The 20,279-nt window shown below is 43.5% G+C and overlaps 1 protein-coding gene across 1 annotated transcript in view; it reads right to left on the bottom strand.

The window, feature by feature from the left end:
• Positions 1-1,819: 1,819 nt before the first annotated feature.
• Positions 1,820-20,279, bottom strand: part of SLC7A14 (solute carrier family 7 member 14) — a 75,357-nt gene continuing 56,897 nt past the window's right edge. Inside the window, exons 7-8 of the mRNA XM_006267718.4 lie at positions 18,697-19,574; positions 1,820-11,936 (exon numbers count right to left, since the gene is read on the bottom strand). Coding sequence (XP_006267780.1) covers positions 11,617-11,936; positions 18,697-19,574 — 1,198 coding nt within the window. The 3' untranslated portion in view covers positions 1,820-11,616. The remainder of the gene's footprint in view (positions 11,937-18,696; positions 19,575-20,279) is intronic.

Here is a 20,279-nt window from a genome sequence, read left to right on the forward strand (position 1 = left end):
TGAAAAATGGTGAGAATAGAACTTTCTTACCCCACAGGGGTGTCGTGATGGTAAAATACCTTCAAGGCTGTGAGGTGCTCAGATATTACAGCAACCAGGGGACTGTGTCAGCACCTAAGATTGAACAAATGGTTCACCTGCCCCTCTTTAATAGACCTGCTCTACTTACAATGACCCATTCCTGGACAAGCTCCTCTTTTAAGTTTGTGATCTACAGTAGAGCCCAGTATTCTGAACATGGGAAGTATACAGTAGTGCTGTATTCTTCCCATGTTCAGAGCTCACATTAAATCTGAGTCTCCACAAACCCATCAACTCAGATTCTTCCACTAAGGCTTAATCAGTTCAGAGGTTCACCATCCTAGCAAGCAAAATAATACTGAGTCAAATAAAATCATTCCTGTTGTCAATGCCTTAATAAAACAATCATAGGCTGACTGGCCAGGAGAGGCCATAGTGCAGCAGGTCACTTGGACGCTAGCTGGAAAGACTTGCTCAGGAATATTAAGCAAATGGAGAATATACGATGTAGAAAGCACATAACAGGGCAAATAAAAATGGAGTGAGGAAGGAACATACTTCCTCTTTATTTTACAAGAGGCTAGTCTTTTTATCTATAGGAACAGCGTGGCTTTCCTGACAGTTCTAAAATTGAACTTTGCAATAAACCCTCCAAGATCTCTTATCAAAAGCATTAGCAAATAAAAACAGTGCAACATGGATTGAGAGTGACTGGACTCTGGGGTAGTTGCCAGTAGTTATAGATTAGTGCTACCCCCACTCCAGTAAAAGTTAGAGATGACAAAGCCAAGTAGAGGGGTCCTGGTTGAAAAAGAATGGATGTGCCTCCATGAGACAGAGGAGCAGTGGGAAATCCTTCAAATTCTCACCCACAATAATGCCTGAAACCATTAAGCAACTGAAGCATCATATCAATTGTATTGGTGAGCAACAAGTAGGTTGGGAACACAGGAGACCATTGTGGCAATGTTTTCCTTTGGAAACGTGTCATTTTATTTATTTATGGGAATGTATTTGTGTTGTCCTTGGGAAATACGTTATTTTCAATGTCAACAACTGCCCATCAGGTTTCGAGCTGTTTGAAAACTAAGCAGACACCCATGGAAAGGGTCGGTGTTCAGACTTTAGTTTTGACAGCAAAATGAAATGAGAAAAATGTCAGTTGGGGTCCAAGAGGGAAAGAGGGGTGGAGGGCTGGGAAGAAAAAGCATGGGGACAACAAGAGGCTATGTGTGTACAAGAGCTACCCCACAAGTTCTTGATCTGCAGGTTCTGGCAGCAGGGGTCAGATGAGCCAAAACGAGAGGAGGTGTAACCAAATCCCCTTCCTCATCGAACTCTGGGAACAGCCCTGGTGTGATACGGGTGTCCTGGCATGAAGAGACTGGGAACCACTGAGGTTTTGGCCCTGAGGCCTGCCTTCCCCCCCCACTGTTACTGACACAACAACCCATGCCCCAAGTGCCTTTCCAGCCATCAATCTGCACTTGGGCCTGCAGGTAGGGTGATAGCATATGGCTTTAAACAGTCAGGGTGGTTCGAGACAGGCACTACAGACTCAGCTAGCAATGGAAAAACAAGGGAGTGGCGTTTCTTTTGCAAACACAAATCCCAATAGGCCTCTTGCGTGTCCTGCATGCTTCCAACTGTGAAGGGGAAGGCATGGAGAGGGCCAGAACAGGCAGCTGCCACTGCGAGTTCCTGGTGACAGTCAGTGCTGATACTGTTTGTCGTGGGCCTGGAGGTTAGTAAAAGCACCAGTCGGAGAGGCAGAATATGACACTGACCACTTCACAGGTAAAACTTGACTGCTTTCACTTTTTAAGTTTTATTGTGTAAACTAATAACCATTTTTCACAACAATGCAAGGAAATACCAAAATCAACCCATTTACATGGTTCTTCTACAAAGGAAATTTTGAAGCACTTAAGGCAAGATTTGTCTATATTCAATTTAGCATTGAAAAATATCAGCCCATCAGATACCGATCCGCTTAACAAAATTTATATGGGAAATTCGTTTTTTGTCCTTTTTTTGGTTTATTCTTTCATTTAAAAGCTTTACATTACTATGGAAATTTATACCAAGACATATTTCTCTCTGGTTTCCTTTATAAATCCATTTTTTTAAAATGTAAAGGCACACAATAAAGCTTTATGTATTTATTAAAATATACACATTTTGGTAAATTTAAATTTCTTTTCTTAGTATCTCGATAAGTCATTATATATATATATATATATATATATATATATATATATATAATATCATCAACAACACAATCATTTGAAAATAAGGATCACTCTATAACATAGCTGCATTTTTTTTCTTTCTTCATGACACACCACAAGATCCCATTGTACAGTGCACCAATGGGGTTTTGGAAACCACAAAAAATTAATATAACAAACTTGTTAACACATACACCAATTTCATACCAGAACTGCGGAGAATCGTTACACCAGAAAATACCATCTGCAAAAAGCAAGTCATACGTCATAAAGATCAAACAAAATGAAGGTAATTTACAAGCTGAATTTTCAACATCTTATGTCAGCAGGAGCATGATTTCTTCTCTGTACAGAGGATGCTGGAGTGCTGAGTCTTGTCATCGAATCATTGTAACCAAGAGCAATGAAAAAGAAGCTGCAGGGGGCTAAGGTAAATTGACCAGAAAGAGTTGAGGTATTTATGCTTCATCAATCCAAGATCCTGGTCCTTTGAAAGGGAGGCATTTATGATCATTGGGATTTTGTCACTTGTGCAACAGGGTTATGCCTATGACTCCCCTCCCATTAATGCTAAGGAATATTACATGACAGCCTAAACATCTCAAAAGTGTCCACTGAATTTGAGCACCTCCATCTCGGGAAGCCTGACTGAGCATCCATATTTCCTAGTGACTTCCCCTGGTGAAAATCAGGCCCTTTTATGTTTTCGGACTTGGCTATCCAGTGACTAAGGCATTCAGAAGCAGTGGAGACTTTAGGAACTCTTGGCCTTTGTTCATATCAAATAGTTTCATGATCTGACATAAGGGGAAATGCAGGTGACCTGAATCCCATTTTTCAGATTTGAATTATGTCATCTTCCCAGTGTAGGGGATTGGGATCTGGGGGATGGACTGAAGATCACTTCTGCTGCAAATTGATCATTTCCACATTTGAGTTTATGCCTGCCAGTTGGTAACTGGTAATGATGTTTGAATAGAGCATAATGTTCTAAAACACAGCCTAGTGTCTAGGTTGGTTTTGTTTTGACGTGGATGATGCTAGTTCTTTCTTAATCTAGTCCTAGAAGGTATGTGGGAGATTATAAATTATGCTAATTTGTACAATAATTTTTAGAAAGAGCCTGTCTTGATAGCACATGATTCTCGAGGTCCTTCCTCACAGTTTTACCTGTCTGACACATGAAATGCTGTTTTCTGATGATCCTGGTGGCAATACTGCAGCACAACCTTTCCTCTAACCTAAGATCTTTTCTTTTGTTAGATGTGAGAAGAATGAATGAATCCCTTTAGTGGCCTGTGACATAACTGAGGTGATGATGAACAACATATTAAGACACTACTGAAATTCATAAATCAGCCTGGAAAAAAGAAGGCATGGCTGGATGGAGGAGTGCAAAGGGAAAGTGTACGGATAACAACAGCTGTGATGCCTTCTCCCATCCCACTGGAAAGATCCCACTGACTTCAAGGGCACTGAATCAGGTTTACAGTAAATTACACAGTTTATGTGTGGAAACATGATACCAGCCCCTCTTTCTGCTGGCTACTCTGGTACAAGCTATTAAGGCTGTGAGGGAATGTAGGTCTCAATGTGGCAAGGTATGTAGGTCTGCATTAACGGCGAGGCATGTACTTAAGTGTCTTGCAGAGCTGTGGATATAAGGACTGTTTTAAATGTTATTGGGCATGTCTACACATGCATTAATATGCTCTGCGGTTACTGCGCATTAAGTTTAGTACCTGTAATAACAGAAACAAACTAAACGTGCAGAAACTGGCGCTACTGCATGATCGCACTGGCACATGCCTTCTAAGTGATGCTAAATGTACAGTAGACTAATTTTACTGTGCATTAGCGCAATAGCACAGCTTTTGCCGTGATGTGCTAATGTGCAATCACATTTTGTGTAGACGCGTTCACTTAGTACAACAGCTAGTAGGAAAGTAACATAAAGGCAAGGGACAAACATACTTTTTAACTGTTCTAGGAAGCCAAGAGGCACCAGTTGTTCTGATGCAACTGTTATAGTTGCATGAGCTGAAGTGATATAAATTAGCTAAATCACTGTAACTTTAGTCTTAAATGAAATAGAGTTAAACCTGGCATGGTTTTGCTACACTTGAATCTTTACAAAAGCATGTAGACACAACAGTTATAATAGTAACAGCTTATATTGGTACCACCAGATATTATTTAATTGTTACATCTGTCCAAACCCATATTCTTTCTCTGCTGAAATGTAGAGTCAGATTCTGCTAGATGCCATTGATCTATGTCAGATATTCCTGAAGTTTTCTCTTATGGTACCTAAGCACAAGATTTTAGTGTGAGGGGTTCAGGACCATTCAGGGTCAGGCCTACAGAGAGGACAGAAGTGTTAATACACCTTGAAAATACAGCTCCTCAGTGAGTGGGGGCTCCTGGTTCTTGCTTGTAAAAATCTAGTTGATGTGTATGTTTAGGTAGTGGGTACCTGATCTAGGCTTATGTGGCCACATTTTCAAAGGCACCTGTAAAACATTTAAACATTTTTTCAACATTTTCCAACATGCACCTTGCTGTGCCCCCAAGTCTTACGGGCCAATTAGCTGCACAGTAATTGGGCACTACCAGCTGCATGTGCAGGTTGTATGCATTTGAAAAGGGGCTTGTGGACATTCTGGCTTTGATCCTTACTAAGGCAAAACTCCTATTGGCTGCGATGGGAGGAGTGCCTGCAGAATCAGACACATTGTGGGTGCTCCTTGTGGGAGTGTCCGTTGATTGTTAACAGGACAGGGAAAGGAAATTTGTGGAAGCTCAAATGCACACAAAGGTTGGAAAGGTATACATTTGAAAAAGACTTTCCATTTTTACTTGCTGTATGACTTGTGTTGTACTCAAGATTATTTAAAAAAAATACACTTGAACTTCACAGATTGAGGCTGTTTTTATCACAGGACTCTAGTGACAGGTATAACACATGCAAGTTTTGCTCTTGCTTATTTTCAAACCAGAAACCTTGTGTGAAAATACAGCCTGATATCGTTTAAGGTGAGTAGAGCCTTTCTAGTTCTAACATGATGTACAATATGCCTATGCATGTATGACAAATAGATTCTTCAAAGAAGTTGAATATATTATATTTAAATATAATTGTTTAAATAAATAATAAATAAATAAAAGCTAGCTTTGCACTACACTGAACATTCTGTCTTCCCAATCCTAAAACCATAATTCTGGGATCTAGTGAAGGGCAGGTTGAGGTCCCAGCTCCTCTTTTGGGACAACACTTCTGAAAGTCAATGGGGATCTGTGAGTAAATCAGTAGGCACCTACATGACAAGAAGGGGGCATTCAGTGCCTTGCAGTCCAGAACAGCTGTCCCCTTAGCCTTGCTTTCTCCTCAGTTCTCATGTGCAGACATGCTCTGGTCAGTGCAAAGAGCACACTTTGATCTGATCCCCCAGTTTAAATTATACTCAGAATGTTCCAGCCTTAATCTCTATCCTTGTATTGTTTAGTTCTCATAAGATGAAGTTGGTATTTTCTATGGGAATCTCTCAAGTTTTTGCAAAATGTAAATATGAGGCTGGCCTTGTCCCTGGAGTCTTTACCCCAATGTGGTAAGTGATCACCTGTTACATGACTTTAAAGGCAGGATTCTGACTGCAGGTATCCCAATACAGAACTCACGGTTCTCAGCGGTGGCAGATAACAGAAAAAGGAACAATGGTCTCAAGTTGCAGTAAGGCAAGTTTAGGTTGGATATTAGAAAAAAACTGTCTCACTAGGAGGGTGATGAGGCACTGGAGTGGGTTTTCTAGGGAGGTGGTGGAATCTCCGTCCTTGGCGGTTTTTAAGGCCTGGCTCAACAAAGCCCTGGCTGGAATGATTTAGTTGGGGATGGTCCTGCTTTAAGCAGGGGGTTTGATAGGGCTGTGCAAAATTTTGCCGGCACTTTTGTTTCGAGACTGTTTCGACTCATTTTGAGCTTGAAACAGCAAAATCGAAACAAAACGGAGAGCTTCGAAACAGCCTCAAAACGTAATGAGGCAAGTTGAAACGTTTCAAAATTTTCCAAACGTTTTTAGTTTTGAAGCTCAAGCTGGGCTTGCCTGCAGGGAAACAGAAAGTAAAGTAAGGAGAGGGAGGGGCAAGAGGGCGGAAGAGGGGGGAAGGACTGCTCTCATTATTGACTGTGTAGCTGGCCAGTGACTGTGATCCTTCCCTGAGGTCCCTTCCACTCCCAGTGCTCTGGGGGCGGGATGGAAAAACTGCATAAAAGGCAGCATTGTTTGAACTGCCCTGCTTTCTGCCTTGGTGTCAGTTGAGTGAGGGCGCACCTTAACACACACACACTGTCACCCATGTCACGAGTTTTGCTTGTCCACAGCTTGAGGTGCAGTTTCCCCCAAACCCCTGCAGCTATCTCCTTGAAACTTGGCAGGCTTTGTTGCCTCAGCAGGGCTAGTATGCCTGCAGTTTTGACCCCACTGTGGCTTAACACATACACGTGACATGAGGTTTTTGCTTTCAAGATTTTGAGGTGCAGTTCCCCTGAAACCCCTATACCTATCTCCTTGAAACTTGGCAGGCTTCATGCCCTCAGAAGGGGCTACCATTCCTGCAAGTTTCAGCCAAGTCAGGCCATAAATGACAAAGCTATAGGCTGTTTCAAGCTTCCCTATTATAGCCTATGGGCAAAATGTCAAAACAGTGTCGAAACAGTGAAACTGTTTTGATGAAACGGAACAGCGGTTTTGAATTGAAATAAAATTTGAAATGAAACGCTGTTCTGTTGAAACGTTGAAACGCAAGTTGAAATGGAATGGTGCTGTTTTGCACAGCCCTAGGGTTCGACTAGATGACCTCCTGAGGTCCCTTCCAACCCTAATCTTCTATGACTCTATGAGTCACTCTGGATATTTCCTGGTGCAGATGAACTCACAATCAGCCCACAGGATCCATATGAGTAAGAGTTGTAGGATCCATTCCATTGTTTTCACTGGAGAAGATATTTGGGAATTCATGTGGCATATTAAAACAGAGCCTCCGTGCGCTTTTAGTGCACAAACACAGATCTGCCTTGGAACCTCATTCTTCAACCTAGACATGTGCTGAAGTGAGAGCACTTCAATGCAATATATATATTTTCTAAGCCTGAATCTTGTCTGCATATGTCTCATCTGGCTTTTATCTGAAAGACATATCATAATCTCAGGGTGAGCTGAAGGAATGGCCACAAATTATGCCTTCCATTATCGCAAACTGGATGGAGAGAGAAAAGTTGTGTAGGATCTGCCATGAATGGGTTGAGTGCTTATGCCACATAGTCACTGAATAAGAACTATTGTGATCTGTGCTGCCAGGGGACTGCTCCTTCATTTATTGCATGAACCTCTTACCTACTAATGTGTTGATGGTTGAGCTTAAGGACAGGAATCTATTTCCCTGGTTTGCTGAGTGTTCACAGTCCCTCCTTCCTGATGGGTCCCCATCTGCCTTGAGCTTGTTAATGGTCATTTTGCAAAGTTCCTTCTACTTTTCCTTTTTTGTTTGCATATCTTGTTGTAGAGACAGAGAAGCAAATTTGCTCTGATCAGCCCTTCTATTGGTTTTTCCATATGCTGTGTTCTCTATCTTCTCTAACTCCAAGCCCTTTTGAGCTGGGACATCCCAGACAGGGCCCTTAACAAATAACGAATGGTAACCCGAGTGAACAGGAAGAGGCAAATTATTTAAAGTTTCGTAGTAAGTGGAAATATGTTTAATTTATTTTGAGTGCAGCTATTGGAGGAGGCAGTTTTTATTCTGTGTTTGTCATCTGCCCAGCAGAATGGAGGCCTGGCCTATGCCTGGGGAGATCTCAATGCTAATCATAAATAGTAATTCAAAGGTTACTAATACTAGCTCAGATCCTGAGGTTTCCTTCCTCCTACAAAGAAGATCTGCCCTGGCGGGACCATCTCGAGGAAGGTCAGATCTGGAAGGTGAGGGGTGAGGGACACTGCTCAGTTGGTTTAGGTTTGGGATTCATAGACTCCCTTCTCAACCCCCCAATGAGTGTTTGTGGATCCTGATCCCTCTACTATTCCTGAACAGAGATAAGAGAGACTGCTGCAGCCTTGGCACTAGAAAGTCATCTGCACAAGTGGACAATAGAGAGGAGGCCTTGCTCACAGCCTAGCTCAGGGAGTGGAAAGGAAGGCCTCAGTGCTACCAGTGGAGTATGTCTTTGCTAATAGGTAGATTATATCCAGAATAATGCTAACAAGGCCAGTGGGATTACTCTGTTTTTATCCTGGTGCCGCTTGGATGGTAGCATTTAACAGTGTAACTTTCAGCAGCTAAAACATTTGTAATTTATCATTTATTTGAAATCACGGTTGTTAACTGAAAATCAGTCTATGAAACAATCACTTTCCCACCTAGTGCAATGATTTAAGACTAAATCTCCCTGGATCTGCCGCACATGGAAGTTGATGATCATTAATTGCAATGGAGAGTGTGACAGAACCATAACAGATGTCTTTTAAGGGAAGATACACATATCCATAAGGGATTACACATATCCATCCAGGCTCTGACTTCTAATGGAAGGCATTAGAATCTAGATAAGCTAGCAAGGCATAACGCCTGTATGGTGTGGGTACCAGCGACATTGGAAACAAGAGGTGAATGAAACCCTGGCTCCACAAAGATAAGTGACAAAACTTGTCTTGTTGGCTACAGTGGAGGTAGGAATTCCTGGCAGACTCCATGCTCAAGCCTTCCAAAAGTCAGACAGCCCAAATGTCCTCTTAGCAGATAGTGTTAGGCTCTTAATTCTGGGGACTGGTGGGGGGCATATTCTCCAAGGTAGACCCTAATATCTGTGCACTGAGAATTGAATCTGCACCTTCCAGATTGTGGGTGACTGCTTTAACCACTGGACTCTTGGGTGAAAAGTAACTATCTACTTTTGGTTGCATCCTGTAAGAAAGGGCTGATTTAGGCACTTAATTCCACAAGAGTTGTCATGGCTCAACTGGAATCCCAAGTGGAGCAGGGCCAGAGTGTGTGAGACTTAAGCCACATGTATCTTCTCAGCATTTCCTATAGGTTAGTGTCAGTGACTCCCTGCTCCCTTAGGCACCTACATCTCTTCTTGCATTGTACAGAGAGTCCAAGTGCTTTAGTTGGGGCTGTGGATTCAACTACACAACTAGGTACCTGCAAGTCAGGAACTCAGTGCTCTGATATAGTGGTACCTATATATATTTAAAATCAATGGAATCTGTATACAGCAGGGCTAACTCCACAGTGCTGCAGCACTGAGTTCTTGACTTGTAGGTGCTATGATTGATATCTATCTATCTATCTATCTATCTATCTATCTATCTATCTATCTATCTATCTATCTATCTATCTATCTATCTGCCTTACATGGCATGAAAATCTTAGCCTCCACTGTTGTTGTGGTGAGGTGTGCTCTGGGTTAGGAGGAGGAGTGTTTCATTTTGACTCTATGTCACTGAAGGCTTAATAGTATGTGTAGTAGTATTTTGTACTTGTGCCTAGCAGTGCCAATGGTCTCATTTGGTACATTAATAATATATATTAATATATTAATAAACACACAAAATCATGGATGTAAGACTGTTGCTAAGAATTGTTTAATTAATTTATAAGGATATCTTCTGCTTGAGCTTAGCTAACCTGTTTTTTTCTGTCTTATATGTTGATCGGAAAGGACACAGTATGCCAAATTCATCCCAGCATTAATGTTTAATGGAGTAACATCACAAATGAGGTTATTCTAGTCTGCTCTGATTAGATATGACATCACTGGACATTTTGTTGATGTGAAAATTGCAGGGTTGGGCCTGCTGTCTGTTTGTAGCCCACAAGCTCACAATAACCATCCACCTCCTGGGAAAACCTGCCTGGTGTTACATGAACTCCCATCTTTCCCTTGCCTATTTCATTATTTCAAAGTGGGGTAGGAGACTATGGAATTTGTTAATCATAGTAGGTAGCTGCACTTCAATATTTTTCAGATTATCACCCAACAGTTCCACAGTTCAGTATCTCAAAAACATAGATAAACTAAGAATCCTTAATATGAAGTATAGTTTTATGGCAGGGAATGAAATGTCAGTGGCTGGCTTATTCAGACTGGCTACAGACACCATTCAGTGATGAATGAATGTTAACAGCTTTTATGAACCTAAATTTCTGCGGTGCAGGAATGTCACAAAGTAGCAAATAGGAACTTCCCCTGAAGGACTTAAATCTGAATGACAATCCAGAAGTTACCTAATGGGAAATAATAGAGATTAGTGAATTGGTAATAGACCCATAATGATTGAAACAGAGTCCAAGTCTTGAAATATACAGTGCCAGGTGAAATGGAGGGTCACACTAGGATGGTTAAGTCTAGCTGGGTAGAGACCTTTATCATGACTAAGGATGGATACAAACTACAAAGTCTAGATCCAGATCTGGGAGGTTCAAATGCACTGGGATCTCTCATTTTGATTCAGTCTGTCCTAGGGAAAGAGATACAAACCACAAAGACTGGATTGTGATTCCCCAAGGTTGGGATATTTGGTTTTAAGGGGTTTTGGTTCAGACCCATCCTTACCCATGGTGTTCATACTGTTCTCCAAAGGTTGAAATGCAGGTTGGAAATGTTATTCTGTGAGGCCAAGATCTCTGGATCTACCTTTAATCTACTCCTGAGATTTCCTTGGAAATATTTTACTGCCTCAGTCTGGATCTATCTATCTATCTATCTATCTATCTATCTATCTATCTATCTATCTATCTATCTATCTAAGATCTTCTTCCTACAAGGTTCAAGGAAAAATATATTTGCTAAGAAAGTGCCAAATATATAACAGTAGCTTCAAGCCAGTATTATGGGGTAAATATTCTCTATGGAAAGCACAGAGAATATGTTTCAGGCCCTTACCAATTCAACTGGTCACGTGACTCTGCTCACTTAGTATATGCTCATCCTATTTGGCACATCTCCCATTAACTCATGTTGTCAGTACTGCCAGGTGTTCAGTATAATGCATGCTGATGGTTTAATAGACACAGAAAGAATCTGCTAGTCGATCAATCCATCCAAGTGATGGCCCCCTTGGTAAAATTCACCAAAACAGGACATGACTGATGGACACAGAACAGGCCACTTGTTTGTTTTGTTGAAAGTGACAACCTCAGAATCCAGGACTATCCTGGAGAAGAAGTGAGAGAGTGAGGGACGTGATTCTGGGCACTGAAATTTAGAGGACGATGGAGTTTACAATGAGAGCCAGAGAAGCCTTCACATTCTAGCCCATGGGTCAGGTTAGTGAGAGGGCGCATTACCGTTTGGTTCCCATGACTCTTACTCTGGCGAGTCATCTAACTCATCATTTGCAATCAGAGCCTCCGAATTCTGTTTGTGTTTGCCTTTACTTTTTGATTTGCTACTTGTCCGATTACTTTCCTTTGCCTCCGACATCTGCTGATAAGAGAAGCCTTTGTCTTCAGAAGCTCCCCAGTCCTGGTAGTTGTCGTTCTCAGCATAGGAAAAGCCTTCTTCGACAGAGAAGGGGTCAACATCAACATCGTAACGCTGGTATGTGCTCTGATGAAGGGCCTCCTCCCGGGCGCTGATCTCCAGGGTGCTGTTCCACATGCCATAGCCAAAATAGATGAGCAAACCTGCAGTGAGGGAAGGGAACAGGGTAAGGGGAGTCAGCTGTTAACCATCTCAGAAAGGCATAAATAAATGCTATGTTACAGTGACCCAAACATTACACAGTTAAACACATGCAATGTTACCCTGAAGCTAATGCACAGATGTTTTACCATCTGTATCCCCTATACAGACTATGTGAATTTTAGTCATAGAGAAAACCAAGCATCAGTGTGTTGTGCTAGAAAAAACCTATTAGGGGAATAGGGAATAGACACTCTATACCCCATTGAGGTATAAGGGTCACATATATGGGCCAGATTTCCAGCTGATGAACATAGGCTAGGTCCAGTGAAAACCCTGAAGTCAACAGCACTATGACAATTTGTACTGGCTGAGGAAATGGTTCCATGTAATATTAGTATCAAAGATAAGAGCTTCACATAAACATTGTGAGATTTAAAAAAAAAAAATAGCACATGTAGTTTTTGAATCCTTTAGGTTTTGTGTGTTCAAGCTTCTCTCTCTGCAGCCAAGGAACTAGAAATATATATGTATATTTTAAATATGGACCATGATTCTCTCATAATCAGATGTCTCCAGGATCTGGGGCTTTAGGAAAAACCCTGAAATATCATAAGACTTGTGAGAAAATCCCAAGAACAGGAAAAAGCTGCATTTTCAGGCCTTTCTCCTCATCTTTTTTCCTTTACTCCCCCTCTTGCATAACACTGCATACAGCCAAATGTGCTTCCTGGCTATCAGGCTAAATCTGCTGGGTGCTAAAATGTCCTCCTCTGATTACTAGCTATTTCTTTCCAAGCTTTTGTTCCTTCTTGTCTTTTCATCTGACCTTATACAATTTCTCCTTCCCACTACCAACGTAACATGTTTTTTCAAGAATCTAAAGTAACTAGAGAGTTAAAATCCTACTTGGCAATATTCTGCTGCAGATGCATCTCTATAGCAAGGCACCTAATGAGTCCGGTCTGGCCTTGGCACTGACTGACATCATCACGTGAGACAACAGACTGCCCACGTGAATGTGACTGTATGTCTCCCACACCAGCAAAGGTAAAAGGAAAACAAACCCCATCCCTCTCAGCCTTGTGCTTAGCAGCTGCCATGGAAGCTGTAGGGGAAGTAATTACATTTAAGAGGCACTGCCTTCAGTCAGTAGCTCCCTTGGTTGATAGCCAAAGGAATACCATTCAAGTCACAGGGGAAACATAATTAAATGAAGCAGACCCGGTTGCTGTTTTGAAGTCACTTTGATTTGCAGGCACAAGGGGCAGCTATCACATTTGATGGGAGGTGCAGCTTCTGTGTGAAGGTGGCTGTATCCTCCAAGGGCCAACAAATGTGCAATCTGTAGTCCCTGGATTGTGTGAAGCAGCCACTGCAAAACAGCTAGATGTTGCTTTACAGGCTCCTCTGTGATGGCCTTCTGGTGCTGTGGGGTATGAATTGCCTGCAGGGGTCAGGAAGGAATTATCCCTTCTGGTATGCTTTAATTTGGCCATAAATCCTTCCTCTAAAGCAATCAGGTGCTGGCCACTACCAGAGGTATGCATATCTAGCTAGAGGGCATTACTGCAAAGTCTGAGGAGTCACCCCATTCTCTGTGCAAAATTAGCTTAAACCTCCAAAGATTTTTAAAAACAGATAGTCTGGGGCTCATTTTCCATTGGTAACCATCAGTCCTTCCAGATCATGGTATATGTGTGAGAAGTCACTCAGACCTTCAGCACATATGCCTAGGCAGGAGCTTGGAGGAGTGGAGGCTGCCTAGACATTCATCCTCATTTTAGACCACCAAAACAGAACCCCAAGGCCAGGCTGAGTCTGGACATTTGGTGCCTCCATGGCTGTAGTTGTACAAGCATTGAGGGATCAAACCCAGGTCTCTTGTATAGCAGACAGGAATTCTACCACTGAACCACAGGGGACTCTGGGGCTTATTTTATTTTCCTTCTAATATTAGAGACTTTGTCCATTAGATTTTCAAACCTTGATCTTCAGCCTTGAAATACTAGAAACTTTTTTTAAGAGTTGATTTTTTTTCTGAGAATCCCCTAACTCCAGGTGCTGGACTTCTAAGTGAAAAAAAAAGTACCCAAGACTCACCATAAAATCCTGAGGGTTGACAACTCTGAGAGGAATCTGTAGCTGGATCCAATATGGCAACTGCCATGCGGAAGGTGGAGTTTAAGGTATGATTAATGCTTTATGCAGATAGGCATTTGCCTATTTTTTTTTCATGAATGCTTACTCCCATGTGTCTAACATACAGTCAAATGGCAATTAAGTGGGAATAACATACATGGTCTTTTTGGCTATTGCGCATAAATAACACCTTTGTATTGTGCTAGTAAACCCACATGCCAAATTCAGTAATCACATGGATAGGCCAGATCTCCTGACTTAATTGTGAGCCTTGTGATGGTTTGAAATTTTTCGTAAGGCCCCATTTTCTGGAATGGGATGATCTTGTGAAAAATCTCATCTTCTGTTTAAAAAAAATTCTAGCCCTCATGACCAAAGAGAAAAGCTTGAAAGCATGACCTTGAAAGGTTCGGATAATAGAAAGGAAGTAGAAAGAGCCCCAAAAACTTTTCTTAAATCTCATGGTTTTAAAGCAAGTTTTATAATATGGAGTGGCTTGACTCGTGAGTTCTGAATGACTGGAGCTGGCAATATTTAAAACCTGTCTGACTTGAATGGATTTGCATCAGAAGCTGGCTGTTTTTGTTAGACCTCTCATACAAGGCAGAAAGGTTTTCTGCTCCTGCCACTGAGTTTCTTTCCCCTGTTGACATGGGTTATTGAAAAATGGATGAGCCCATGGTTCTAGAGGTCTCTTGATAAGGCTGCGAAGCACAGATCCTGCATGGCCAGATGGCCTGTGTGCAAATTTCTGTTCATGGAAATTTAATGAAGCTTCAGCTCTGAGCCCTGGGAAGCTCCAGCCTGCACTCAGTCCAATTAAATCCTAAAAATACATCTTGAGAAGCCCTGCTGTCTAGCCCTCTGCCTACCATCCTGCTCAGCTGTAGTGGGCTGCTTTGAAATTAAGAAGGAAAAGCAGGACAAATTAAATGGTTCTGATCAATTTAGATGCTGGCTAAGTGCTGCAGAGCTATGTGATGGGCTGCAATATTTTGGAAGAGCCACAATGATGCAAGATGTCTGGCTGGGAAAGGGAGGGGGCAGGTCACCCTTGGGACATGATTACCCTTGATGCAGGACTTGGAGGGGACCTGGGTTGGTGTAAGGAATACTAGGTGTTGTATCTAGCTGACCATTTCTCCAAAGCTTTCCAAGAGTTTCCCTTCTCCGGAGACTGCAGCACAGGAGGACACAATGCAATCCAGCTGCTCTGGGAAGTCTAGGTTGAGGGTCATCACTTGTCCTGAATTAGATTTGCTAGCTGAGCTCTTTTACTTTTCAAACCAGAGCCCAAGTTGAATTCCCATCCAGATGCTCAGAGCCTCAGTCTGTGCTCTGTTGGCTATGCTGGTCCTTAGGACGAGGGTGGCATCCTCATCTGATATTGTGGCAGCCAGTTAGTAGGGCTGTGCAAAGCTTCGGGTGCTGATTTGATTCGGAGAAGATTCGGCCCGATTCAGCGGCTGAATCCAAATCAAATCAGGAGACCAATTAAAAGGTCCAAATCAATTCAAAGCTCTCCAAATTGATTTGGAAAAGATTCGGAAAGCTTTGGAGATTCAGGCAGCCCCCACTCACCACTGCAGATAATTAGGGGGAGGGGACCATGGGGAGACCCCTGCTAGGCCCCAGCCCCTGCCTGCTCCCCCAGCCCCCCTGAGTGCCGCCCGACCCCTGCCTGCTCTCCCAGCCCCACTGCATGGCTGCCCTGCCTGCCCCAGCTCTTGGCTCTTTAAAAACAGCCTCTACTCATGGCTGCTGCCAGGCGGAGGGCGGGAGGGCAATCCCCACTGCCCCACGCTACATGAGGGGCTTTGCCAGGAGCACCTGACCCCCTCCCACTCTCCCAGCCCCCACCACTCACCGGCTGCTGCAGCAGCCTCAGGGCTTTTGGGGTTCATGGCAGAGCCCCCCATGCAGTGTGGGTGCAGTTTTTTTAAGAGCCAGGAGCTGGGAGAGCAGGCGAAGCAGCCATTGATAGTGGGCGGGAGAAGGGGCTGACTCAGAAATTCGGTCGATTTGGCGGCGGCTGAATCTCCAAATCAGATTTGGCCGAATCAATTCAGGACAGTGATTCAAATTATCTAATTGAATCACTGTCCCCTGAGTTAGCCAAATCTGAATCCAAACCAAATACTAGCCACTTCACACAGGCCTACCAGTTAGTAACACAAGGTACTTGGGAAATGCCATGCTGGATCAGACCTGTGCACCATGTAGCCAAGTATTCTGTTTCCAGCTAAGGCTTTTCCCAGGTGCATGAATGAAGGTGCAAAACCTCTCTCCCTCTTAAAGACACATTGTGGGAAACATTTTGTGGACCCCTAGCCATTGGGGTGGTCTTTTGATCTGAACCATGGGGATTTGTATCCCTTATACTTATTTTATGTTAATCTAATGTAACTGTAGATGCTCTTATTATCCCGGTAGAAGTCTTGATTGCTTTTTAATGCTGTTAAGATCATGGCTTCAATAACATTTTGTGGCAGCAAATCTTACAGTTTACTTATGGATTGTGCAAAGGATTATCAGTATTTCATTTTCTCAGTTTTAAATGAGTTGCTTTCAGGGGCATCCCCTTGTTTGTGTATTAGGAGTGGGCAACCAGGAGGTCCCCAGTTGGAGAGAACTGAGATCCCAAACTGCCTAGCACTGAATATGTTACCACTTTCCTCCTTCAGATAGACTGATCCCAGGAGCAGTCCACCCTGAGTCACAGAGGGCGCGTCTACATGTGCGCTTTAATGTACAGTCGCCTACTCTACTCCACCCCAGAGCACGTGTATAGACACCCTTTGAGAGCAGAGCCATCTAACTTCTAATGGCTGGGGCCACATGCTCCCAGGCATGTTGGACAGGCTGTAGACTATGTGGTGTGGCCCACTCTCCCCTCCACAGGCCTGGGCTCCCTGGGCTCTGCAGACTGTGTCTCCTTGCCCCTCTCCCCACTGCAGCTCCCAGCTAGAGGAGGGGTGGGAGCCCAGAGACCCTGACAGCAGTAGCAGGAGCAATGGGGCAAGCAGATCCTAGGCTGGGAGCCAGGGGAGGCTGCAAGTTAATCGTCTGCAGGCCAGTTGTGCCCTGTAGGTGCCAGCTGAACAGCCCTGATCTAGAGGCCTAGGTCTGGCACTCCACATCTGGACGCCCACTGTCAAGCCACATTAGATTCCAGTGAGGAAATCTGCAATCTGAACAAGTTTTCCAACAAATTATAGCAAAAGCATGGCTCAAGAGCAACGAGTAACCCACTGACAGGCAACTGACTTGCTCAGAAAAGCAGCGCCGGATGGCGTAGTGCAGGTGAAAGGGCACCTGCTGGAATGTGGCCTGACCCAGGCATCTCCATGTTGACTGGCAGATATGAGAATGAGGACCACGCAGCTGGGTGAGTTCATCTGTCTCTCTTGATTTGTCCACAAACAGGAAAGCCTGCCTGCTGCTGATAGTGTTCAGGAAGGGTCTTCTGGATTGTTTTCCATTTTCATCAAATCAAGTTTTACCCCTGAGAGCTGTCAGTACAGGCACACTTGGCAGCTGACAGTCAGAACGGGAATGTGGAGGTGGGGGGAGTATAGCAATGACTCTGTAGTAAATGCTGGACTGTTTTACTCTCCCAACACAAACCCTGCTAGCAGTTCAGCTCAGACAGAGGTGACACATGGTAGAGAAGCTGACAGCTCTCATTTCAATTGAGAGCAGAAAGGCTGATTCTACCCCTTTGAATAAAGGCTTCATCTTGTAAGCAGAATGATATTAACCACTTAAATACAGCTTCCCAGTTGTATTTCCATGCCAGGATCAGTGAGCTCTGGTTTAAGTGGGAAGGGTTTGCTCACAGGGCATTAGGCCAGGAACCATTTATTTTGTATTTGTACAGTACCTACCACAATGGGAACATCTGTTTTATGGATGGGGCTCCTAGGTCCTATCTAAAATATCTCCCTATGATGGGGCCTTGATTCTGGCATTGTCTTCCTGCATTGGCTCTCTGCTGGCTGGACATATAATTTCTTGGAGATACCATAAAATATGCTATTTTTTTTCCTGGACATTTGGAGAGAGTTGGTTGGAAGAGATGCAAAGTGCAAGAGACCCCAGGTCTTCTAGATACCTAGCTCCATGGCAAGGAGTATGGAAGCCCTGAGAGCACCCAGGGTTACCAATCTTCCTGCTGGAAAGCCAAAAGCCTAGCCCCTGAGAGTCTGAACTACAGGTCCTGAGGGTAGCTGCCTCCCTGACTCTTAGGGAAGATCTAGGCTACTTGGACCCTGTAGCAGCGTGTATTGCCAGGCTTTTCTGAAGCTGTGGGACCTAGAAACTCTGAAGTGAGCTGAACAAATGGGTGGGCGAGTTTGCTGGGCCTGTGTTCTGTGTGAAAACTGTCATTTTGTAAAATGTTTGCCTTCCAATGATTTAGCATTTTCTTACAGAAAAATATTGTCAGCCTGGACTAACTCAGACTGATTGGGTACTTAGGAGTCACTGATAAGAAATAAGACACAAGGCCAAAGTATTATAACACATCCTAGCTGAGCAATCCCATTGGTTAGACAGGCAGCCTGGCCTTGCTGTTCTAGGTTACTTTTAAACTCAGTTAAAAAAACATCCAAGACTCACCCACAAAACACCAGACAGCAAATCGGACCCATGTTACTTTGGAGAGCTTCAGCATGAGATAGATATTCACCAGCATGGCAAAGGCAGGGACGAAAGGGAGACAGGGTGCCATGTACGGCAACTTTTTGGGGTTTTCTGGCTGCTGCAGGATCACAAAAACCAATACAATGATGAGCAGGATCATCAAAACCACCAGAAGAATAGCCCACCAGCTATGGTCGTAGATATAGTCTGCACCAAAGATGATGAAAGAACAAAAGATAAACATCAAGATGAACAGCAAGATCACACAAGTGGTGACAGTGTGGCCAGTGGCTGCCGTCGGCCGATCCATTTTCCCTGGTAGTCCAAGGTGGATCCTCATTGTGTAGTAACGTGGCCCTATTAACTTCTTCAGCTTGATGAGGTAAATGTTTTCAGACTCATCTGCCTCTATTCCTGAGGCCATGTCCACCGTGCCATAGTTAGGGTGGTTGACATTGTAGGTGGACTTATCTGACTTCCCAATGAGCATCTCGTTGTCTCCCAAGGAGGGTAGATTTTTTGCACCACATGTGTTGGTGGGCGGGCCAGAAAACTCCTCCCCTTCACTCACGGGAGAACAAACTTCCTTCTCACAGTCCGCTAGAATCCCTTCCTTCTTCTTGGTGTGCTCCTCAGACAGGAATTTGACAAAGCCATCAATGTCACTCTCCGGCTGATATCGAAGAAGCAAGACACAAACAGAGACCAAAGTGTAGGCTAGGAGTGTGCCAATGGACATCATTTCTATCAGGTCCCTCAAGCTGACCAGCAAGGAGAGTAGTGCTGCTAGAAATCCTGAGACAATACAAGCCACCACTGGAGTCTCCGTGTAAGAGCTTACGTGGGACAAGAATCTAGAGTATGAAATAGTCACAGAAAGTTAAAGTTGTACAACATGGAGCCTGCTTTACAGCACTCCTCACCTAGATGGAAAACCATAACGCCAGGCTTTAGAGCGCTGCTTGCTTCTATTCTAATCGCATTTCTGAATAAAATTCTTCCGCACAAAATAAATGGCTGTGATAACCATGGAACCTGGGGTGGTGTCTAGCTTTAGATCTATATCTATGTGTGATCTGACATGAACATCAGATCATTTAGGGTGAAACCGTGAAACCCCCATTAACTTTTGTAGCAGGAGTGTGGCCCATACTGAACTTTTCTGGAATGTCTCATCCTTAGGACCTGATCCTGCCTTCCACATACATCCCAAACTCCTGCTGGCTTAAGTGGAGCTTTTATAAATGGAATGCAGGCAAGAGCTCATCCTGAGCAGACTTCATACAGCAAACGCTGATTACTGAGCTTGCTCTTGTGAGTAGCTTTGTTGATATAACTGGGATTCGTAGGGTGGAACACACTAAGCCTGGCAATACTTGTAGGATTGGGCCTTCCACAATCATATTTATGAGCTGCTTTCTCTTCATGTACTTTTAACATACCAGCAGCTCCTCAGTTGGTGTATGGTATTTAAGTAGCAGTATCACTTTCAGAAAAGCCCAATCCAAAATTCACTCAAGCCAATTTGAGTCTTTTCATATGCTAACAGGTATTCAGTC

This window comes from Alligator mississippiensis, chromosome 7 (genome assembly GCF_030867095.1).
Source record: "Alligator mississippiensis isolate rAllMis1 chromosome 7, rAllMis1, whole genome shotgun sequence".
NCBI classification, from domain to species: domain Eukaryota; kingdom Metazoa; phylum Chordata; order Crocodylia; family Alligatoridae; genus Alligator; species Alligator mississippiensis.